The 21,226-nt window shown below is 43.8% G+C and overlaps 1 protein-coding gene across 1 annotated transcript in view; it reads right to left on the reverse strand.

The window, feature by feature from the left end:
• smtnl (smoothelin, like) overlaps positions 1-20,054 on the reverse strand; it is a 38,581-nt gene extending 18,527 nt beyond the window's left edge. The window contains exons 1-2 of the mRNA XM_050067109.1: positions 19,909-20,054; positions 18,643-19,586 (exon numbers count right to left, since the gene is read on the reverse strand). Coding sequence (XP_049923066.1) covers positions 18,643-19,323 — 681 coding nt within the window. The 5' untranslated portion in view covers positions 19,324-19,586; positions 19,909-20,054. The remainder of the gene's footprint in view (positions 1-18,642; positions 19,587-19,908) is intronic.
• Between the last annotated feature and the right edge of the window lie 1,172 nt (positions 20,055-21,226).

Below are 21,226 nucleotides of genomic sequence, written 5' to 3' on the forward strand. Positions count from 1 at the left end.
ATGTATAGCAGAATATTTGCCTCAATATTGTCTGTTTGCCTTGGGACAACGAGCCCTGGGAAACTCGTCTATTCAAACAGGAGGAGGTATGAGCGCCACGTCCTGTGTTTAGTCGGAGGATATTGTGAAGCTGTCAGAAGCATCTTCATCACTGACACTTTAATAAAGACTTTGCAGGGGTGGGGGTGAGGTGTGGACGGGACGGCTCGGCTGCTGGAGGGTGACTATTTGGTGAGGGTATCGCTGGGAAACCCACAGTGCACTCAGAGTTTCACAACAGTGACACATGGACGTGTTGGCTCTGCACTCCAGCATGGTGCATTTGAAATGAAACAATGGTGGTGACTTTTAAAGGGCCAACTCTCAGCTTTAATTAAGGGTGTTCATCAGTGTTAGTTTTTAAACTCCTGCTTTCTGTCACATAATTAATATCTAAGCTAATATTGTGCATCTTTTGGACTGTTAACAACTAAAGCTGGAGTAGGCAGTTACATTTTGGTGTCATTAGGCAAAGATCCCCAAATTAACTTTGAGCATATTGTAATTCAGTTTGTCTGAGAGTAAACTAGACTTGTGCACTGAGCGTCAAGCTTTAGGGGGGTTTGCGCTGTCCGAATTCAAACCACTACAGCCGCTGAGCAAAGGTCTTTCTCTTGAGCTGCTGCCTGCTCTCCTCCGAAGCACTACACAGTGGTGGGGAGTAGGAATGGGTATCAACACCGAGATTGTCTTCACGCCACATATGATTCTACAGTGAAGTCTTTGTGCTGTGCAGCAGCAGAGAGGTGACAGAACAGGCTTACAGTTTGCTTCATCAGTAAATAACTGACAGCCAATGACTTTGTATTTGACTATAGGCCCAATAAAAAACAGTATATGTAACATATGGAGCGAGCAGCACGCTCTGGTGTACCCACAGCTACTGTAAAGACATCAGCTGGATTCTCCTCAGCTATCAGAGGAAACTGTAAGTGACAGAGGACTCCTGCTCTGTAATTTCCTCCGGGGAGTCTACGGAGGAATCCTCTCAGAGGAGGAAAGACACAGTCAAACCACCTGTTCTTCAAATACATCCACACAGCCTGCAATTTCTCTGCTAGGGAATACCTCTTTGGGTTGGGAGTGGAAAATATGCACAGCCTTTGAACCGAGAGCTTATAAAAGCCTAATTGCAGGTGAGAGCGACTGTACAGAGAAAAGTCCTCTACATAAACACAGTACTGCTGAATGCAGGGTACAGTGTGGGCTGGTGCAAGACATGATTTCACATGTGCGACTCTGCAAACTGCATCTGAAACCACGAGTGTATTTGTGTTTTTGAGGTCTGTAACAATCTGTGGCTCTCTCTGTTTATGTGCGAGGTACAGACAGTGCTTACTTCACCCACGGCTGAGACAATGGACGGTGATGTCAGTCGGTCAGCCCGTCTTTTCTGGTCTGAAACAACAACAATTACTGAACAAATTCATGCTCTCAAGAGGATGAAGACTTTCTATTTGGGACATTTCATGATCTTTCCTCTCGTGCACCCTACGGCCAAAATGTCAGCTTTGCAAACAACATGTGTGACCTACATGTTATGTTCAGGGCCCTGGATGCACCTGTATGTATACGATGTCCAATGACAAAGCAGTGGTATTTTACGAGATGAGAATGAGAACGGGCTAAAGGGTCCAGCTCCTCCAAGAATCACCACCCTTATGTGGTGGAGGGGTTCACGTGTCCCTGTGATCCTGGGAGCTGTGTTGTCTGGGGCGTATAGCCCCTGGTAAGGTCTCCCGAGGCGAAGTGGTCCCAGGGGAGGGGCCAGAGTTGGAACGGTTCAAAAAGACTTAAATGAAATAGCACATTCGGGGAAAGAGTACCTTGCCTTACCAGGGTCCCCCTCTGGAGCCAGACCGAGGGGGCCAGCAAACATCTAGTGGCCAGACCTTGGGCCTTGAGGCCTGGTCAGGCTCAATTTGATGCTTAGATCCATTGACGAGGAGGCGGTAGAGGTTGTTGTCTTGATCTGTCTTATCCTGTCTAAGTCCTCTTTGTCCAAGACCATGACAAGACGTAAGAAGTAAAATGTGCAAATGTCCAAAACGAGACCTTCAAAAAATAGTCTTGAGACCAAGACCCCTCTCAAATAATACAACACTAACAACCTTTCTGAGGTGCAACTGACCCAAAACAACACATTCTCAGTTTGCGCACAGTCTCTTTCAAAATAAAAGCACTATGTCAGTATAACACCTTGAATTGACATTTATTTGCTTCAACAACAAACGCTCTGAATGACTTTTGCAAACAAAGAAACATAAATATAATATTTTGTAGTACACATAACACTATGATTATATAGAATACATCTTTAACTGCTCCCACTCTCCCATCATGCTTTGCCTGTCTGTTGTTGGTTAAGTTACTGTGTAACATTTATTAAAGTCATAGAAGAAGAGTATGGTTTCAGTCTCCTCCAGGCTGCGTATCTATGAGCAATAGGTCCTGCTAGCTGTGGGGAGAAGATCATTTTTCACTCCTGTACTCCCCTGTCTGTAACGTCTAGCTCCAACATATGGCAACAATAGAGAGTGACTCCCCTGTCTCCCCTGTCTACCTCCCTTCCTCCATCATCATCCTCCTCTCCCCCTCTGTTCCTGGCAGTGAGGCAGAGGAGGGCAGAAGGAGGTGGGGGAGTCTGATGTGTTGACCTCTGGGAGGTTAAAGTTCAGAGAATACAGACAGGCTGTGTCACCTCTTCCTTCACCACCAGGTCTAAAGAGAGCGCTGGACAGGTGGTGTACGTGTGTGTGTGTGATAGAGAGTAGTGGTAATGTGGCGTGGGATTGGACCATTATCTCTGGTAATACTGGTGTTTTATCAAGTTCAAATCTGGTTCCATCAGACTTCTCTGCCCACCACTTTGGTCCAGACCGAATTTCCATAATCACCTCTCCCTTTAAGGGTCGCTATCCCAGCTGACATTGGGTGAGAGGCGGGGTTCACCCTGGACAGGTCACCAGACTATCACAGGGCTGACACATAGAGACAGACAACCATTCACACTCACATTCACACCTACGGACAATTTAGAGTCACCAATTAACCTGCATGTCTTTGGACTGTGGGAGGAAGTCAGAAAAACACAGGAACAAGATGCAAAGTCTACACAGAAGGGCCCCAGCTGGTCTTTTTTTTGTCGTTTTTGTGTCTTTGTAGTCACTCTGTGTCTCCATGTGGCTGTTTTGTTGTTGTTTAAGTGTCTTTGAGTTAATTTTGTGTGTCTTTTGATTGTTTCATATCTCTCTGAAGTGATTTTGTGTCTCCTTGCAGTTGTTTTGTGGTGTTTTGTAGCTGTTTAAGTCTCTGAGTTAATTTTGTGTCTTATTGAGGTAATCTGTGTCTCTTTTGGTTGTTTTGTGTGTCTTTGAAGTTATTTTGTGACTTTTTTTAGCCATTTAGTGTCTTCTTGTGGCTGTTTTCTTTCTCTCTGACGTAACNTTGTGTCTTCTGAAGTAATTTTGTGCCTTTTTTTTAGTTTTGTGTCTCTTTGAGGTAATTTTATGTCTCCATGTGGTTGTTTTGGGATGTTTTGTAGTTGTTTAAGTTTCTTTGAGTCCATTTTGTGTCATTGAGGTAATCTTAGGCTTTTAAGTAATGTTATATCTGTTTTGGTTGTTTTGTGTCTCTCAGTAGTCGTTTCATGTCTCCATGTGGTTGTTTTTAGTCATTAAAGTCTCTTTGAGTTAATTTTGTGTCCCTTTGCAGGTCCTTTGCATCTGTTTGTGCTCTTTTTGTGTCTCTTTGTGTTCATTTTAAATCTCTTCCTGGTTCGGTTTGTGTTAATTCGAGCAAAAGTTTGCAAGTGTGTGTCCCTGAGTCTGTGCCCAATAGGCCCCTTCAGTGATTCATCCATCCATACTGGATATATACAGTCATATCATACATATTGTTTTCTTTGCTATGCCATTTTTTGCACACTCTGATAAGGCCACTATTTATTCTTTCTTTATTCACATATTGCCACATACCATGTCGTAGTGTTGAATTTGCCAGCTGTGTTTTATCTAAATATTAACCCTTTCATATACATTGTTATTTTAGTTTTTTTAAACTCACTGTATGTTGTTATTGTAGCTGCTGCGATGCTCCCATCTCCCTGCAGGGCTCTTAACAGTTTCATCTTGTTATGGAAACATCTATGTGGTTTCACCTCCAGCATGCCATCATCCAACCTCTGGAGGGTTTACATTTTGAATTTCATCCTCACAGTGATTGACAGGCTCATAGATTAACTCTGGGTCATGTTCCTACTTCTCCTGAGCCCCTGAATGCCCAGAGTACCAGTTATATCTGGGTCACCTTCCTGCGGCGGGAGACTTAATGTCTGACAAAAGCTGAAAACTCCAGGAACCCCTGCTCTCTCACAGATGACCCTGCACCGTGTCACCCAACCTTTAAAACCCATTTTCTTTAAAGTGCCTCCTGGGCATTATTCCAGAACGCTGGATCTGAGCGCAGCTTAATGAAATTGTGAAGTACTCCCATGGTGGATTGAGCTGACGTAGCCAAAGAGGCAACCCTTAAAATCCACTTCTGAGGTTGACTTCCAGTAAGGCTTACTGGTTCCAGAGGGCAGCGGGGGCGAGCTGTCCCACTGGCCAGTCAGTTATTAACCTGTTTCCACAGAGATGATGACGGGAACACGGCCTATTGTCTGGAAGTCATTAAAAGAGCCAGGGGTAGCCAGGGAGTGGCCGCATACCTCTGTTAAACCCCCAGCACACACTCACACACACACGCACACACACACACACACACACACACATGCACTCATTTGCTTCCTCCTCAGCTGTACCCTGTTTTCAGTTTCTTTCTTTTAAATTAGTCCAAATCTGTTTTAACTCGGTGCTAAAAGTATGTCTTTATCAGAATAAGACGCTGCCAAACTCAAACTGGTCTTGATAAGACTTTTACGTTGCCAAACCACTCGTGCAAATTACTGTAATAACAGACAGAGAGACCAACAATGGTGCAGAGCGGATTGTGAAATGATAAATGGTGAAATGATGAATCAGTCCGTGACAGCTCTTTAAATTAGACTCCAAAGCCCCTTCATATATTTGGTATTTTAGAGCATGCTCGTGTGAGTGTGTGTTGGAGGCTCTGTTTTCTGTCTTGCTCATGGCTGTATTAATAGCCACGTAGGGGGGTTGGTGCCAGGAATCCAGCCTTAAAATGCAGCCCAGCTCTCAGGGGGGAGGCTGGGGGAGGGGTGAAAGGGTGAGGAAGGGGCCACAGAGATAGGGAGGAGTCTACGGATGGATGGATAGATGGACAGATGAGTGCTGCTAGACGCTACATAGAGATACACAGACACAGATAAGAAGTTCGCACAGTCACAGTATCAGAGATGGTCAGAGAGCAGAGACAGCTTGTAAATGTCAAATATTGTTGTCATGGAGACAAACAAAACAACACTACAAAATCTATATGAAGCTTTTAAATGAATTATTTTCATTCAAACCATAAAACAAACTATTACTGTGTAAAGCAAACAGTTCTGTAACGCTACATATTCAGGATTCATACACTTTTTAACCAATAAACAGAATTCCAACAGTCATGGAAAACCTGGAAAAGTCATTGAATTTCATTCATTTCATTTCGTTTATTTGACTCAAGACCATATCACATAGTATGGAGCACAAATCACAATCTCACAATCTCATTTTCCAGGCCTGGAAAAGTCATGCAATTAGTAAAAATCATTCAAAGTTTTGGAAAACTCGTTAAATTTTGTTGTTTGTGATGAAATTAATTGTTGTGGTTAGCATAATTTCCATGCCGGGAAATTGCAATTCTAAAATACCATTGCTTTTCCAGGTCTTTCATGACTGTATGAACCCTGAATATAGTTGGTTACATGCTGAAATAAATCCTTTCCATCTAAAGCCCCTCACTAAACAATACCATCAGTGTGTGTGTAAGAGACTCAACGCCACATTCCTAAAGGTACGACTGGTGCAGAGCGTCAGTTCAGGCAGAACGCTGAAGTTATGGTTGAATTAGCTGATTGGCATCAGATGTTTCATTCATGCTCCACCACCATCGGCTCATTCACCAGCTGACTGAAACATCCAATCATGTTCATGTAGGTGTGTCATCAGCTGACACTTCCTCATTATCACTCTGCTGATACAGTACTTTAATGCCATGTGCTGTACTGACGGTATCGTTGATTTAATTAGCATTTAATGTGTAGAGTCTCTGGCTGAAGTGTCTCTGAGTGTGGTGAGGTGACATTTTAACCAAAATCAAAGCATCTTCTGTACAGGAAGGATCTGTCTTAGTTTCTGTGTCAAAGAAAAAGTAATAGTTCCTGCCTCTGCTGTCTGTTTGACAGAGGTTATGTTTGCACCAATTTTTGACCTAACCAGTATTATGAGGATATCTAAGAGTTTGGCCAAAGCTGTTGATCTGGATTTCAGCCATAAAATTGAAACCATTTATCTACATAGCCTACTTATTTACTTTAGGTTGGAAGCACAAATCATCAAGGAAAAATGACCAAATCATCAAAATCTGTAGGTCTGTAAAGTCGGGCGGACAAAACGCTCCACTTCTGAATCCCTCCCAGTGTGGTATGATGACGTGCAGGGGACAAAAAACGGGTCACAGCAACTACAGCTGGAATGCAACTCAGCTGCGTCCGGTGAAGTGATCCCTCCCGTCAAGATGGCAGCAAAAATAACAAAGATAGGGATTTATTCATCTCATATCATGCCTAGCTTAAGTGGCTCATAACATGTCAGGTACAGAATTAATCTGCAGATGCTCCAGGTCAAAATGAGACCAAACTTTTCTACGGATGTTATTTTTTGAGTCATGACAAAGTAAAAAATGTGGCGTGTAACAGACGATAAGGCTTGTAATGCTTAGTTGAGATGATTTCTGGAGGAGTCAGCAGTCTATAACCGTATGAAACAGTCAATAAAACAGGTTTTTCAACAATTGTGAATCACTGCGCATGGGACTGAGCTTGAAATGTGACGATGCCGGTGTGTATTTCCAAAGCGCTGTCAATCACAAAGGGGTTCAGCCTCTGAGACAATTCCTCCAATCATCATGCAGACACCGAGCGTCCTCTCCCGCCTACCGCTCCATTAGGTCCCAGGGAAGCTGAGCCTCCCTGGAAGTGACGATTTTGTCGCATTTATCCAATGACCGTCTCGCTTTGCTGCATGAAAAAAACCTGCTCAGCGCTGTCTCATAGGAATGCTTGGAGGCTCCACGTCCACCGTGCTGACACGAGAATGTATGACAGGGAGGTCATGTTTGAAAACTGGTGATAAACAGCTGACGTTTGAACATCATAGTCATGATGTTATAGATCAATCAATAGTGCATATTTGACCATTTCTTCTATGGAATTTTAGGGGAAGTTCAGCCTCCCTTGTTGTCTCAGAGCAATCGCCCCTGCGTCACATATACACATAAAGTCTAAAAGCAGAAGGCTTGGCCGGTGTAAGTCATGGAAAATGAGAACTGTGCAAGTTTTCCATTTGTGTCAAGCATCAAATAAGTTAAATTAATTTGTCTTACATGACGTCCTTCGATGCAACTATTGCACATTGCAATGTCGATGCTGAAACGATATATCGTGCAGCCCTAAGTTGACGCATATCAGAGCTACATTATGTCAACGGCTAACTTACAGAAAATAAATTTACAGTTATATTACATAATGTTATGCTCAAAGTTATCCCAGAAGATTACTGTGACAATCAATTTTATTCAATGAAATTCCATGAGTTATCCAAAACTTTTTAACTAACTCCATGACTTTTCCATGCCTGGAAAATGAGATTGTAAAATTATATGACCTTTCCAGGGTTTTCATGACCCTGGGAAGCCTGATAGATAACATCTTTACTATGAACAAGATAACAGGATAAGGGTCAGTTTTCTCCTCACACATTTGGCCAAGCCACCTCCACTGCAAACCCTCTGCTCACGCCGACCTCCACTCTCTCTCACAGTGAATCCAAAACATCACCAGCTAGCTGCTACATCACATCACAGCATGCAGGAAAATCTACCTCCACATGTACAGAATGAGCATGTGTATAAATACACTGCAGCAAACACACAATTATTGTTTCAGCTTTTCCATAACTTGATGCTAAAGGTGGGTCTGTGTACCAGCAGCCGGTAATCACAGTGTAATTCAGTCTGGACCAGGATCAGCACGTTTTAGTATAATGCATCAGTCGATTCTCACACTGTGACTAAACTAAAACAGAAACAGATAGCATCAAGGTCAAATTGTGTAATGTTAGTGGGAGACGGAGGTAATGGGTGCACGGGAGGGATGGAGGGAGTGTCAGGGGGAGTGCAACCTGATGGAATTTGTACTAACTCACACACACATATCACTATTCATGTAACTTGTAGGATGAAATCAGATAATCAAATATCAGCTTAAGTGTTTAATACTACGTTATAAAACAACCAAATTAATTTGGTGTAATCGCTTTCAAAATGAGACGGGGCGGAGACAATGCGTAGCTTCTGTCTCGCAGCAGCGGCGTTGTGAGTACAGATGTGTCTCCAAATTAAAACCACATTTCCCATAAATCCTGTTGCTTCCTGCAAGAATCTGTTGAAAGGGGTTTTGTTCTTTCAGCCACCAATGAAATCATCTGCTCCGTCTGTACCACACTGATGACAATAGGAAAACCTCAATATGTGCATGGTAACGATTTACTGACGTTTAACTGCAGCATGTGACGCCTGTAAGTGGAAACTCCTGCAGCATCTATACAGCCCGTCCTCGAGACCAAACAAGAAACACAACCCTTAATTCAGCTCTTCAAACCTTTTACATAAGCTGTGATGCAAGCGCTGCTCTGAGCCATAAATCACCCTGTTTCTGTGCATTGACGAGAACAGTAGATAACCTTCTGACCTGACCGCACTAATCTGATCTGTTCATCTGCTAATGAACTCAAACATGCAGCGCTGGAGGAATGTACTGTGTCTAACACTCTGCAGTGGTGGAGTCTTCAGTGGCACAGGTGTGGTTTGGGAAGGTATGTGTAAGAAGGAAAATGAAAGAGTGTGTGTCTCTGTGACAGAAAACAGGGCCAGAGACACAACGATAAAGATGAGGAAATTTTGCCGAAATAATGGTAAAGGGGCAGATCACCACAAATCAAAAATCAGGAACCAGGAAGTTGCCATGTTGTGATAGCAACTTCTTAACATCCATCCATTTTCAGCTGCTTATCCGAAGCCGGGTTGCGGGGGCAGCAGGCTCAGCAAGGTCCTCCACACGTCCCTCTCCCCATTGACGCTTTCCAGACCCCGCCCTGAGGACCTCCTACCAGTGGGATGCGCCAGGAACACCTCTAACCAGAGGCACCCAGGAGGATCCTGATCAGATGCCCGAACCACCTCAACTGACCCCTTTTGGCGTGCAGGAGCAGCAGCTCTACTCCGAGCTCCCTCCAGATGTCTGAGCTCCTCCCCCTATCTCTAAGGCTGAGCCCAGACACCCCACAGAGGAAACTCATGTTGGCTGCTTGTATCCGCAATCTCATTCTTTCAGTCACTACCTAGAGCTCGTGACCATAGGTGAGGGTTGGGAGGTAGATGGACCAGTAAATCAAAAGCTTTGCCTTCCAGCTCAGCTCCCTCTTCACCACAATGATCTGGCACAGCACTCGCATCACTGCAGACACTGCACCAAACCTCAGATCCATCTGTTGTTATAGCAACAAGTAACGCAAATTCGGCTAATCCTCTTGAATTCTGTGAGACCTTGCAGTTTTGTCCAATCAGCGCAACTTTACTGCAACTTTGCCTGTCTTAAAAAGGATTCGATGACTTTGGAGTGAGACAGGGTTGGCGAGGAGGGCTAGCAGTAGATGCACGCTTCCTTCTGCACGGGCTAAGAGTGGTCCTAACTACAATGAGCACATTATTAGATGTAATATTGGTGGAACGTCCCTTTAACTAAAGATCCACTTACTAGCTTTTCCAGAGCTTTCAACCACATGTGATCACCGACTAAGTATGAGCACCTGGTTATCATGCAACCAAAATTCCATATTTAGGTCCCGGTCATATCCATGACAACTGAGCAACTCTGCTGACGATGACAGCGAGATGTTCGAAGTCCCAGAAAAAGCATTAAGTGCACCTCAGGTTGATCCTGAGGTAAATTTATTTATGTGTTTATTTTTTCTGCTATTAAAGTTAAACTTTTGAGCTGAACATCTGAACTTTAATTCATCAAACAGATGAAACTTCAAAATGTGTAGGCTCACAAACTGTCATCTCTAGTTCATAAAGAGTATCAGCTTCTGGTAAAACATTTGCTGAGGTCAGATAAGGATGTGGGTGAGAGATGGAGAAGAGGAGAGGAATGAGTCAGAGAGGAGGAGGAAGAGGAGGGTCGACTCTGTAATCCCTCCACACTCAATGTATTCCCAATGAAGCACAAGAACCCACACAACGGCCCATTGAGATGGCTGCTTTGGCACTGTAATTGGCAACAGTGGAGTTGTCTGCTGACGTGTGTGTGTGTGTGTGTGTGTGTGTGTGTGTGTGTGTGTGTGTGTATGAAACAGAGGAGGAAGAGAAGACATTGTTGTGGAGGCTTGGGTCTTTGCCTTAATCCTAATCTGGACTAATTCCTGTTGCCCAGAGGACAATAGAGAAGAGTCACACAGCTGCGTCTCTACAGACCCCAAAAACCCTCCAGATGGAAACACACACACACAGACACACACACACATTAATACACAGCTGGGTTTCCATTCAAGTATTTTTATGCAAATTCCAATGTAGTGAATCATAAAAGTGGAACAGCGGCGGCAAATTATGACAACATTTCCCAAATATTGCAAAACATTTATCATCAAGGCCAATAAGGACATTACAGCTACATTTCAGCTCAGCTTTCATTGGGGCCTCAGCACCGAACTCTTCAAGGACCCGACTGAAACTGAAGTAATTATTATTATTTCGGGCAATCAGTCGCATTTTGGAGGCACTAGAGGTGCTCGAAAACTCATGAAACTTTGCACACATAACAGACCTGCTCAAAAAACGTATGTCTGTAATTTAGGGCTGCATGATATATCGTTTCAGCATCGACATTGCGATGTGCAAGAGTCGCATCGAAGGACGTGCAACGTCAAGTAAGGCAAATTAACTCAAACAACTTATCTGATGCTTGATACAAATGGAAAACTTGCACGGTCCTCATTCTCCATGACTTATACCGGCCAAGCCCTCTGCTTTTAGACGTTAGGTGTATATGCGACGTAGTGTGGTGGTGTTTGTTATGGGAAGTGAGACTCTCCTGCATGTGTGTGTATAGAAAAGTATCGTAACCAGGCCAGCATGTGCAGCAGACACAGTAAAATGAAAATTTTATTATGGGTCCTTTAAAAGTCATGGAAAAGTTTTGAAATTTTGTCAATGAAAATGTGCGGGAACCCTGGTTACTGTGACGGAGAGCAAAACTGACTCTTTCACTATATCTATACAATGTATCCTCATAGAAGGGTTCGTACGATATCCTACGAATTAGCACCCCACGAATGATGTTACATCCTTAACGCACAGTTACGTAATTAACGTTAAGTTACAGAGGTTAGGTTTAGGAAAAGAAACATGGTGAGGACATGTTGTAAAATGACTCAAAGTTCACACGGTTTCCAAACACCCATCTCCAAAGGAAGGTCCCAAAGGAAGTTTGGGTTTTTGTGACCCATCCACCACCCCAACCTGTTTCCTTACAAGACCACTCTGCACTGCTTCCTTGTTTACTCCCATCAGAACATTGGTCACATGATCGCAGCCTTTCAAAATACACGGGATATGTACAAATTTTGGTACGTTACTTTTGTAGGAAAACATACGAACAGTTTATGAGAACAGCCTCATCTCTGTTATTGTTATAATTTTTTTTAGTATGGGTCCTTGAGAAGTCGTGGAAAAGTTCTGAAATTTTTCCATGAAAATGTATGGGAACCCTGAATGTAAGAAAATGGCTCAGTAGCGCCCTCTACAGAACTTCAACAAAGTAGCCCCAACAGTACGTTTCACCTGGGTGTATGAAAATTGGAAGGCATATGTAGCATGCTAAGACGTACAAAAAAGTCTCTTGAAGCCAAACCCTAAACCCAACAGGAAGTCAGCCATTTTTAATTTACTGTGCATTTTTGGCCATTTACAGGGGTCGGACTTTAACGAACTCCTTTAAGAGATTTATTCATATTGATTTGAAATCTTGTCTGTACCATCTAAAGACCTTCAACATGAATAGTTGTTAAAAGCTGGAGTTTTCATCAAACCTTGCGACCTCGGCGAGACATCAAATTTAATGTTTCAACACAAAACAGGAAGTGGTTTGTGCCACCACTGTGCATGGTCCAATCTGCCCCAAACTTCAGGTTTGATAAGAGTCCCAGCCTGAACACATCTACATGCCAATAATAAGTTATAGTGTAGCTCCACCTACTGGAAACAGGAAATGGCGTATATGAAATTTATGTGGTGTGGTCTACAATTTATATACAGCAACACGACTGATAGTTACTGTGTGCTCTCTAGCACCACATAGTGGCCACAGGAAGTGGTATAAACGTGCCATAGGTCATTTCCAGCGCCCAAACTCCACACAGGGAATAACATCTCATTCTTGCATACAGTGTCCAACTTTCACTGAAAGGAGGTTCAATTGACATCCCGCAGGTATCCCGGCGTGCATAAAGGAACGAGGCTCCGATCATCGCTGCTTGCAGCTTTAATTTGATTTTTTGTTTGAGGAGCGGAGAGAAGAATACGGTGAAAAAAAGAGATGGACAGATCAGAAAAGAAAGTAAGTATTCATAAGTCATACAAATACGTGCTGCAGGTGTGTTTTCCATATGAAGGAGAACATGTTGACGTGCTGCAGGTGTGTCTGTGTGAGCGTGCATGTGTGTGAGTGTGTGTGTGTGTGTGTGTGTGTTTCCTCTTGTGTCAGCTTGGCAGGTCACGGTGAAGGTGCACAGTAACAGCTGGAGTGCAGGCTGGAGGACAGACACGCCTATACACATCTCTCTGGCACTGATAACGTTAGCTTGGATTCGAGCCACTGAGAATGCCTGCAGTGTGTTGGTGTGTGTGTTTGTAGGCGTGTGTGACTGTCGGTGTATCGTGTCAATCAGGCCTGTTTGAACAGTCAGCTGAACTTTATGTACTGTGTCTTCCTCATGTCTCCCTCAGAGAGACAGGTGAGGATGTGGCAGGAAGTGCGGGCTGCAATTATGATTCAAACAGCAGTGTGTCGAGATCTGACTGAGCCGACCCAAAAGAATCTTGTGACGCTGATGTGAAGCAGGGAACCAGCACACACACACACACACACACACACACACACAGCGAACCTTTGTGCACTGGTGCATAATTTTGCAGTATTTTCTCATGTTTGATCCGATCTGTGTGTTTCTGCAGCGGTGTGTTTGGCTGACAGCGGGGGATCTCCCAGAAACAAAGGTGCCCTTGTGTGTTGTAGCTCTGACCACATGATTTCACAGAAGATAACATTCCTCTGTTGTATCCACCACATAGTTTGGTAATTACAGATACAGGACTAACAGCTATTTGCATAATGTGTTTGTGTGTGTGTGCTTGTGTATTTAAATGTTTTGGGAGTCTTATCTGTGTCTGTATGACTATGTGTGCATGTGCTGTACTTTGCAAGACTTGTGATACTGAATAGATGCTGGAACATTATGTAAAATATGGAGCCGATACTGCAGAACTATTTTGGAAAATCAGGACCTCATATCTTTAAATCAGGTCACAAACCTGTGCCATACCATATATACACATATACAGTGGTGCCCCCTCCACCCCTGTAAGGGCCCCCTGGCTCAGTTGCTGCCCCCCCAGCTGGCAAAAATAATTAGACGCCTACATCATCAGCCTTTTTTACACAGAGATTGTTTTATAGAGCTACTACAAAGTCACTTCTTTATGCCTCCTTCGTACAAGAAGTGACGGGTGTGATATGTTACGCAACTCTGTCGGTCTCTAGTGTGATATAAAAAACACTCATCAGTAGCACTTTATTAACAATAATAATGCCATTAATGTGTCGATAACAATCATTTACTGTCGCTGTTATATGGAGGCTGATCTCATCCTCTGCTCGGAGGGTACAGAGCTCCCAATCTCATTGTTTTCCTAATTTGCAGACATTTTCAGCCGCTGTTTTACTTATTTGAGTTAGCTGCTAATCGCTAACAGCTACATTCTAAATCTCCCAGGTAGGTCGCACACATAACACATCGTCAAAACGTCACATTTATACTGGCCATGGTCCCGTCTTGTCGCCGTCCTGTTAGACACCGTTTCAGCACTGTTACATGGCGGCTTAAAGGTGAGATCACTCTCTCTCCACATTTCGTGATCATACCTCATAGTCAGAATGGAGAGGGGGCATAATAGCACGATAATCCCAGCCTTTCACAGCCTCAAACTTCTGATGAGTGTCGCGTAGCCGATGTGCTACCGCAAATTAAAGCTGTATAACTGTCTTTTTAAGGAAAAGGACAACCAGACTATATGTATATATATATACCAACATAACACATCAGAACAAACCCGAATAACTGAAATTTGATTTTGGCTTTTGGTTTTTCAGTGGCCACCCTTAGGAAAAAATTCTGGAGGTGCCACTGCCTGCTGCAGTCCATCTAACACACAATCTGTAAAGGATGTGTGCGGTGAATGGATACAGGTATGCTTATGTGTAATGTGTCCCAGCTTTGTGTCAGCTGTGAGTTTACGCACAAGACAAACTCCAGAGCTTCACGAAGGAGCAACTCTGCTCCCAATAAAAAGGAGAATCTCAATACTGGCCTCATAAATGTCATAGTTTCCACAGCAGGACGGAGCAATGAAGTAAATAACATCCTCTGACGACTTCCTCCTGCCAGTCAAGTTAACCACTGTGGCTTTGAAGTACTTGTAAAGCAAAACAGTTTAACATGTGATTTCATGTCTTTGGTTTCACTGTTTACTTAATAAATACACTAAATAAAAGTCACTGCTGACTGACAAACCGGTTCAGTCTACTCGTGGTCTGGTAGGAAACACCTCAGGCTGGTATGTCTGTCGATATCTGGTTATTGCAGAGCACCAGAAATGATTAGTGACAAGTTGGACTGAGCTGCAAGAGCACTATAAGAGGTTTCTGGAGAACAGTGCAAGCAACTTTGACTTTATTTGTGTCATTGCAAGATCATAACGCCTGCCATTCCTGAAGGGTCTGAGTTACAACTAGGAAACACACTAATATTTATTCAATCATCTCAGAACGGGAAGACAAAAGAGGAAAGAAAAATCTTGATCCTCACTGCTTGTGTATATTTTTATCTAAATATTTAGACAGACAGAACAGAATTAACTTTCTGCTCTGAAAACCTCATAAATCCACAATCAGGCGAAGGCCATGAAAGCTGCTCACTCATCATCAAGTGTCTGAGTGATGCAGGACCGCAGGATGGATAGACGCCAGGAGCTTTTTGGTTTCATCAGAGTCAAGACGAGCCAGCAGAGGAAACAAATTCAGCTATGCAAGGATTTGAGCAGGGGCAATTACTGTGAGGGACTCCGAGATGAGTTACACATCCAACTCCAGAGGATGTTACTTCCATGAGCAGCATCCCGAGGTGACAGTAAAAAGTTATCCCCAATAATAACTCAGAAACCGCTGCGCACTAAAACAGAGACACGGGCCGCTTGGTCACCATCAACGATGATTAACTATGATGTAATCCAGACACAGACACAACATAAAACCAATTCTGACACACCCGTGGTGTCAGGAGGAATGTCAGCTTTCCAGGAACTGAGGAAACAGACTTGGTTTTAACTCGACACCGTCAGTTTTTAACTTATTCAAAAAAGTTTAGACGGAGGTTCAAAAGACCAGTGGTTGTAATTTTGTCAAACCAGAACCATGCAATCGTTCAGGTGAGGTTAAACATAAAATTCCCCCAAACCGGACCCACAAGGTTTGCACAGGACGACAGCGATAATGACTAACCAGAGCCTACATTTCACAACGCTGATTTCACATATTTGACTCAGGTCTAAAAACCACACAGCCGCAGTAACCTCAACTCCCAGGAGCCCGCTCCACTCATGTTACTGCTCTTCATAAATCCTTAAGCATCCTGGCAGTGGGCTATTGTGCAACCGCAGTGACATGGCCAGTGCCTCGTATGTCACATCCACGCAGCCACAACGCAGCACAGCTTCAGTCAAACTCACATTCTGCCTCTTTACCACAGAGGCTCTTTCCCAACATCGTAATTACTGGATTACCTATCCTGCTATTGTATATTATATTTCCATCCATGTTACAAAGTATCTGGCGCTGCAGGGTGACGTGGTGGGTTGGTACAAATATGTTGAGAGCTTCTGTGTGCAGAAGCCCAGGGGGACACAAACTGCAGAGTGGATTGAATGAGCCTCAGTTAAGACTTGAGCTGCAGGCAGTTCTTGACATGTAAAGAAGTAATTTCGAATCATGGCTACTTTTACAGTTGCCAGGGGATATGTGAAAAGACTGTAGCTGAACTAATAAGAACAACAGACCCACAATGTAAGGACAATGAGGAAACAGGGGCAAGGGACGGGTAGAAGACCGATCATCCAACAGCTTGTGTCAGTCAGAAAGGCAGGGGACTAATACTTCTGTGTCAAATCAACGCTGTACCCATGGCCTGGGCTCTGCATTGACGTAGAGCCTACGCTGTAGCCTGACATGCACCTCCCCAGAAGAGTAACTACACGTCGCTGCAACGCAGACCTCCTGTCTGTTTCTGTAAGCTGAAACCATTTCCCTCAGTGGAAACAAAGCTTTTATTTATTTAATTTCACAGATAAGAAACAATAAATTGTGAAGACAATAAAGCCTCCACAAAAATAGCATTTTAAGTCTTATCCTGGCTTCATATGAGCAGAGGAAATCTTTGCTCGTCACTAGGCTAATTTATACAATGTAAAATGCCGTCCGCTTGTGCTAATAACGTTAGCATGTTGTACTTGTTTGGAAAACGTGTTTAGTATAAGACAGTTGTTTTGTCAGTGAACCTTGTGAGTTGTAATGGAGCCAAATGTTATAACATTACCTTTGTTAAATGTTGCTGTTGTCCCTGGCTTCATATGAGCAGAGGAAATGTCTGCTAGCTGCTAAGCTAATTTATACAATGTAAAATGCCATAGGCTTACGCTAATAATGTTAGCATGTTGTATTTGTGGGGAAAATGTGTCCAGATAAAGACAAGTGTTTGTCTGTGAATGCTGCGAGTTATAGTGAAGCTGATTTGTGTACTTGTGTTTGAAATTGTCTCTATTAAGCCATGTTTAATGTGTGTTTAATGTGTGTTTAATGTGTGTTTTGAATCAACTCATCTTTACAGTGTCAGGAGTTGGGAAAATCCAGCAGCCTGGTCCTCATGATCGAATTTGTGGGAAGCATATTGTGACAAGTCAGCTTTATGTGTCATTTCATTTTCAGTTATCAAAGAAACAATTGTCGAGCACTGATTTTATAATCTGTGTCTGTGCTTTAAATGTAATAGTCCATGTTCACACTATGAACAACAAAGTTCAAAACAGCCATTGTGGTCAGCTACGAAACAAACGTCAAATAGATCGAAACTCCACTTATGGCTGAACAGATTTTTTTTTTTTTTTAAATTGCAGACCTCCACAATTCAAACCAGTTGCCAATTGTCTACCTGGAAGTGATTGTTGTTGTTAGCATAACGTCACAGTGATTCAACCTAGAGAAATTATTACATATAGACTCAGTGCTCCTTACACTTTTCGCCTTGTAGATAAAGCTAAGTCAGATAAAGCATACCTGCGTGCAAATTCTCCGGGGGAATATCCACAGACAGTCTACAATTTGGCTAATGTTCTTTGGACCAATAGTTTTTGAGAAAAACTGGGAAAAGCATCATCTCCACCTTTGATTCGTCAGATCAGAGGCTCAACAATGTTCCGTATAGGCGACCAATGGTGTTTTATACAGAGCGCACATAATGATTTCAACGGCAAAAATTTTACAAAACGCATGAAATATTATCCAATCGTTGCTTGCAGCCTGACATACTAAACAATGTCTGTTTCAACCAACTTGCTGCTGTAGTTGAGGTTTGTAAACTTGTATAATTGTCTCAATAAAGTTGATCATAGTAAAAGTAATGGATAAACAGTTGAAATAGGCAGGCTAAGTCTTGGATAAATGGTTGAAACATCCAGCCTCTGCTACTCCGAGTGGTAGTGGAAAAAATGTAAACTCGATAGTTAGTATGAAACCAAACCAACCCAAACATAAGACAGTTCAACTGAATGAGAAAGATACTTCAAAAATATCTGTTTTTATATAATCAATAGTGTTAAATAATATTGAATTTAAAATCAAAGCATGTTTGTACATTTCGGTGTTGATTAAGGATGCTGTAGTTCATTTGACACTGTGGGAGCAGCTCAGACTAAACGTTGGGAAACACTGATGTTTGACTTTGGCTGAAAGCATCCACCATCTCTTCTCTACAAACATGCAGTACTCACATTAGTCTTGCTGGACACGGCGAATGTGGCTCGACTGGAGAAGCGGGTCGTGGAGGGGCTGCTGCTTGACAGTGGGCCCGTCATCATGGACGTAACTCTGGAGCCAACAGGAGGACTGCTGGAGCTGGGAGAGGATGAGAAGGTGGCAGGTGGGGACGCAGGACTGGACTGACTGCTGAGGCTGCTGTAGGCCTGAGTTTGACTCCCCAGGCTGCAGGGCTGGATGTGGAGCAGAGCCTGGCTCTGACTGTGACTGTGAGTGTGAGTGTGGGCCTGACCCTTCCCGTAGATCACCTCTTTAATCTCCTGATGGTTCTCCTGAATGTCACTGAGGTGGTTCTTGTGATTGTGGCTGTTGTTCAGCAAGGTGCTCCTGTCACACGTCATCCCACTCAGCAGCTCCACCTGTCGGGTCAGAGCCTCCAGCTGACTCCTGAGCTGCCGGTTCTCCTGCTGGAGCTGAGCCACAGCTCGTCCGAGAGGCCCGCTCAGGTTGGCCGTCTCTTCCAGACGACGCTCCATGCCCAGCTTAAAGGCGCTGACGTCCACGTGGATCTCCCTGATGGCATCCCGGAGAGTGTTCTCATATCGGGCCAGAGCTGCACACACCGTCTCCCCCTCTGGAGAGGAAGACCGGGGGTGACACAAGTCTCCCATCTCAGCCAGGGTCGGGGCTTCCATCAGTTCAGCTGTAGCCACTGGTTACCCTCTGGAAACAGGCCAGACAGCCTCTCAGTCTGTGAGCTAACGTCTGACAGAGAGATCCTCTGGAGAATGTGTAGCTTCAGTCGGGGTTTGGCTGGAGGGGGGACTGACAGAGAGAGGTCGGGGCAAAGGTCTGGTTTGTTTTATCCCAACTCCTTCAGCTCTGTCCTGGGACGTCCCCGGCTGTGTCTCCGTCCGTAAGGTCTGCTTTACAGAGAACAGACGTCTCACTCTGTCTTCTGTTTGGAAAGTACAAAAGAGACTCGACTTAACCTTTAGCTTGTGAATGGCTGTCAATCTCTTAATCCCACCAATTGTGGCATATGATTGAAGGTACATTACAAACCATGCAGGATAGTAACAGTTAAATCAGAGTGTGTCAAATGATTTCATGCACAATCTAGAACAAAATCCAGAATATGACAAACTAAGCTCAAACACAGCTACTCTTTCTGCATTGAACTGAACAACAGAATCTATTTTTAAAGAAAGCACACATCTCTGAACTGCCATAAAACACAGCAGTGAGGTAATCCTCTCTCCCAGCTGCAGCAAACCTACCTCAGCTTCGCTCCCGGTACAGCTCACCAGAGTTTCCTCAGCGCTGAACAGCTGTATGAGCGTGTGTGTGTGAGTGAGTGTGTGTGAGCTCTGATCTGCGCTGCTGCCTCTCTGGTTTGTTTAAACTCTCAGGTCGATCACTCCTCTCTTCTGGCTGAGAGGGAGGGAGGAGAAAGGGAGGGATAAAGGAGGAGGGTGGAGGTGGAGGTGGTGGTGGAGTGAAGAAACAACATGGAGAGGGTAGTAAATGTGAGGGGAGGGGAGGGAGGCGGGCTGGGAGCTTTTATATCCCTGTGCTGTGTAAACTATTGGAAGGAGGACTCACTGCACCTCTGCTTTTTATCATGGTTATGTCTCCCTGCTCAGTTTGTGTTTTCTCTCTCATCAGTTCTTTTCTCTACTTTTATCTAAACACTCATAATCATAACCTGATTCAGTTTGTAGTGCCGGTACAGATACATGATCTCTAAGGCTGCTGTCAGACCTAGAGTCGTCTCCTTTGGTCTGAATCAGGGACTCATGTTGTTCCAAAGTTGTATAATTGCCTAGAGTTGGTTCGTGTTCTCACGGCAGCATTTACAAGAGGACCAGATCAAATACCTTGTGTGAGAAAACTGCTCTTGATTGGTCAGAATTTCCATGTGGGAAAAATCCAGGAAGTAAAGCAAACGTTGAAGAAGAGTACACTTGCAAGATAAATGTGACACTTTCTAATGTCACAATGGAGGGACAACTACGCAGGTTGATTTTAGCGCTGCTCATCGTGGACTATATTGCTGTCATTGTTCATTTTAGTCAAACCATACAGTTTGAAAACGAGGCGCGGCTCCAACTAGAAAACAATGTTTTGATGCATTGGATGTGCTGAATGTGCATATTAAGGCAGTACAGGAGGAGGTGCACATTAATAATCCTCCAGGACTGTAACATGCTCATGTTTAACCCAAACAATGTGTCATGTGACTGCAGTTGCTTCACGTCCAGGTCTGAACACCTTCTCACCACAAACCAACCGCACCAGAGTTCGTCTGTAACCGGACTGAGACCACCTCTTCAAGAAGGTCTCGGAGTGTGATTGCTGTGTTCACACCTGCCCAAACGAACCGCACTGAGGGGGCAAACGAACTTAAATTTGATTAAAATGAACCAAACAGGGCAGGGCCAATTCCACCTAACCTTTTTCCTACCTTCTCCTACTCCTTCTCTCTCTCTCTCTCTGGTCTCTATCTGTAGCTCTTTCACTCTACATCATTATCTTTCAGTCCCCTTGCTCTAATGGTTATCTTAATTTCATTAAGATAAGGACTGCAGCAGGTCA

This window comes from Epinephelus moara, chromosome 2, assembly GCF_006386435.1.
Source record: "Epinephelus moara isolate mb chromosome 2, YSFRI_EMoa_1.0, whole genome shotgun sequence".
NCBI lineage: Eukaryota > Metazoa > Chordata > Actinopteri > Perciformes > Serranidae > Epinephelus > Epinephelus moara.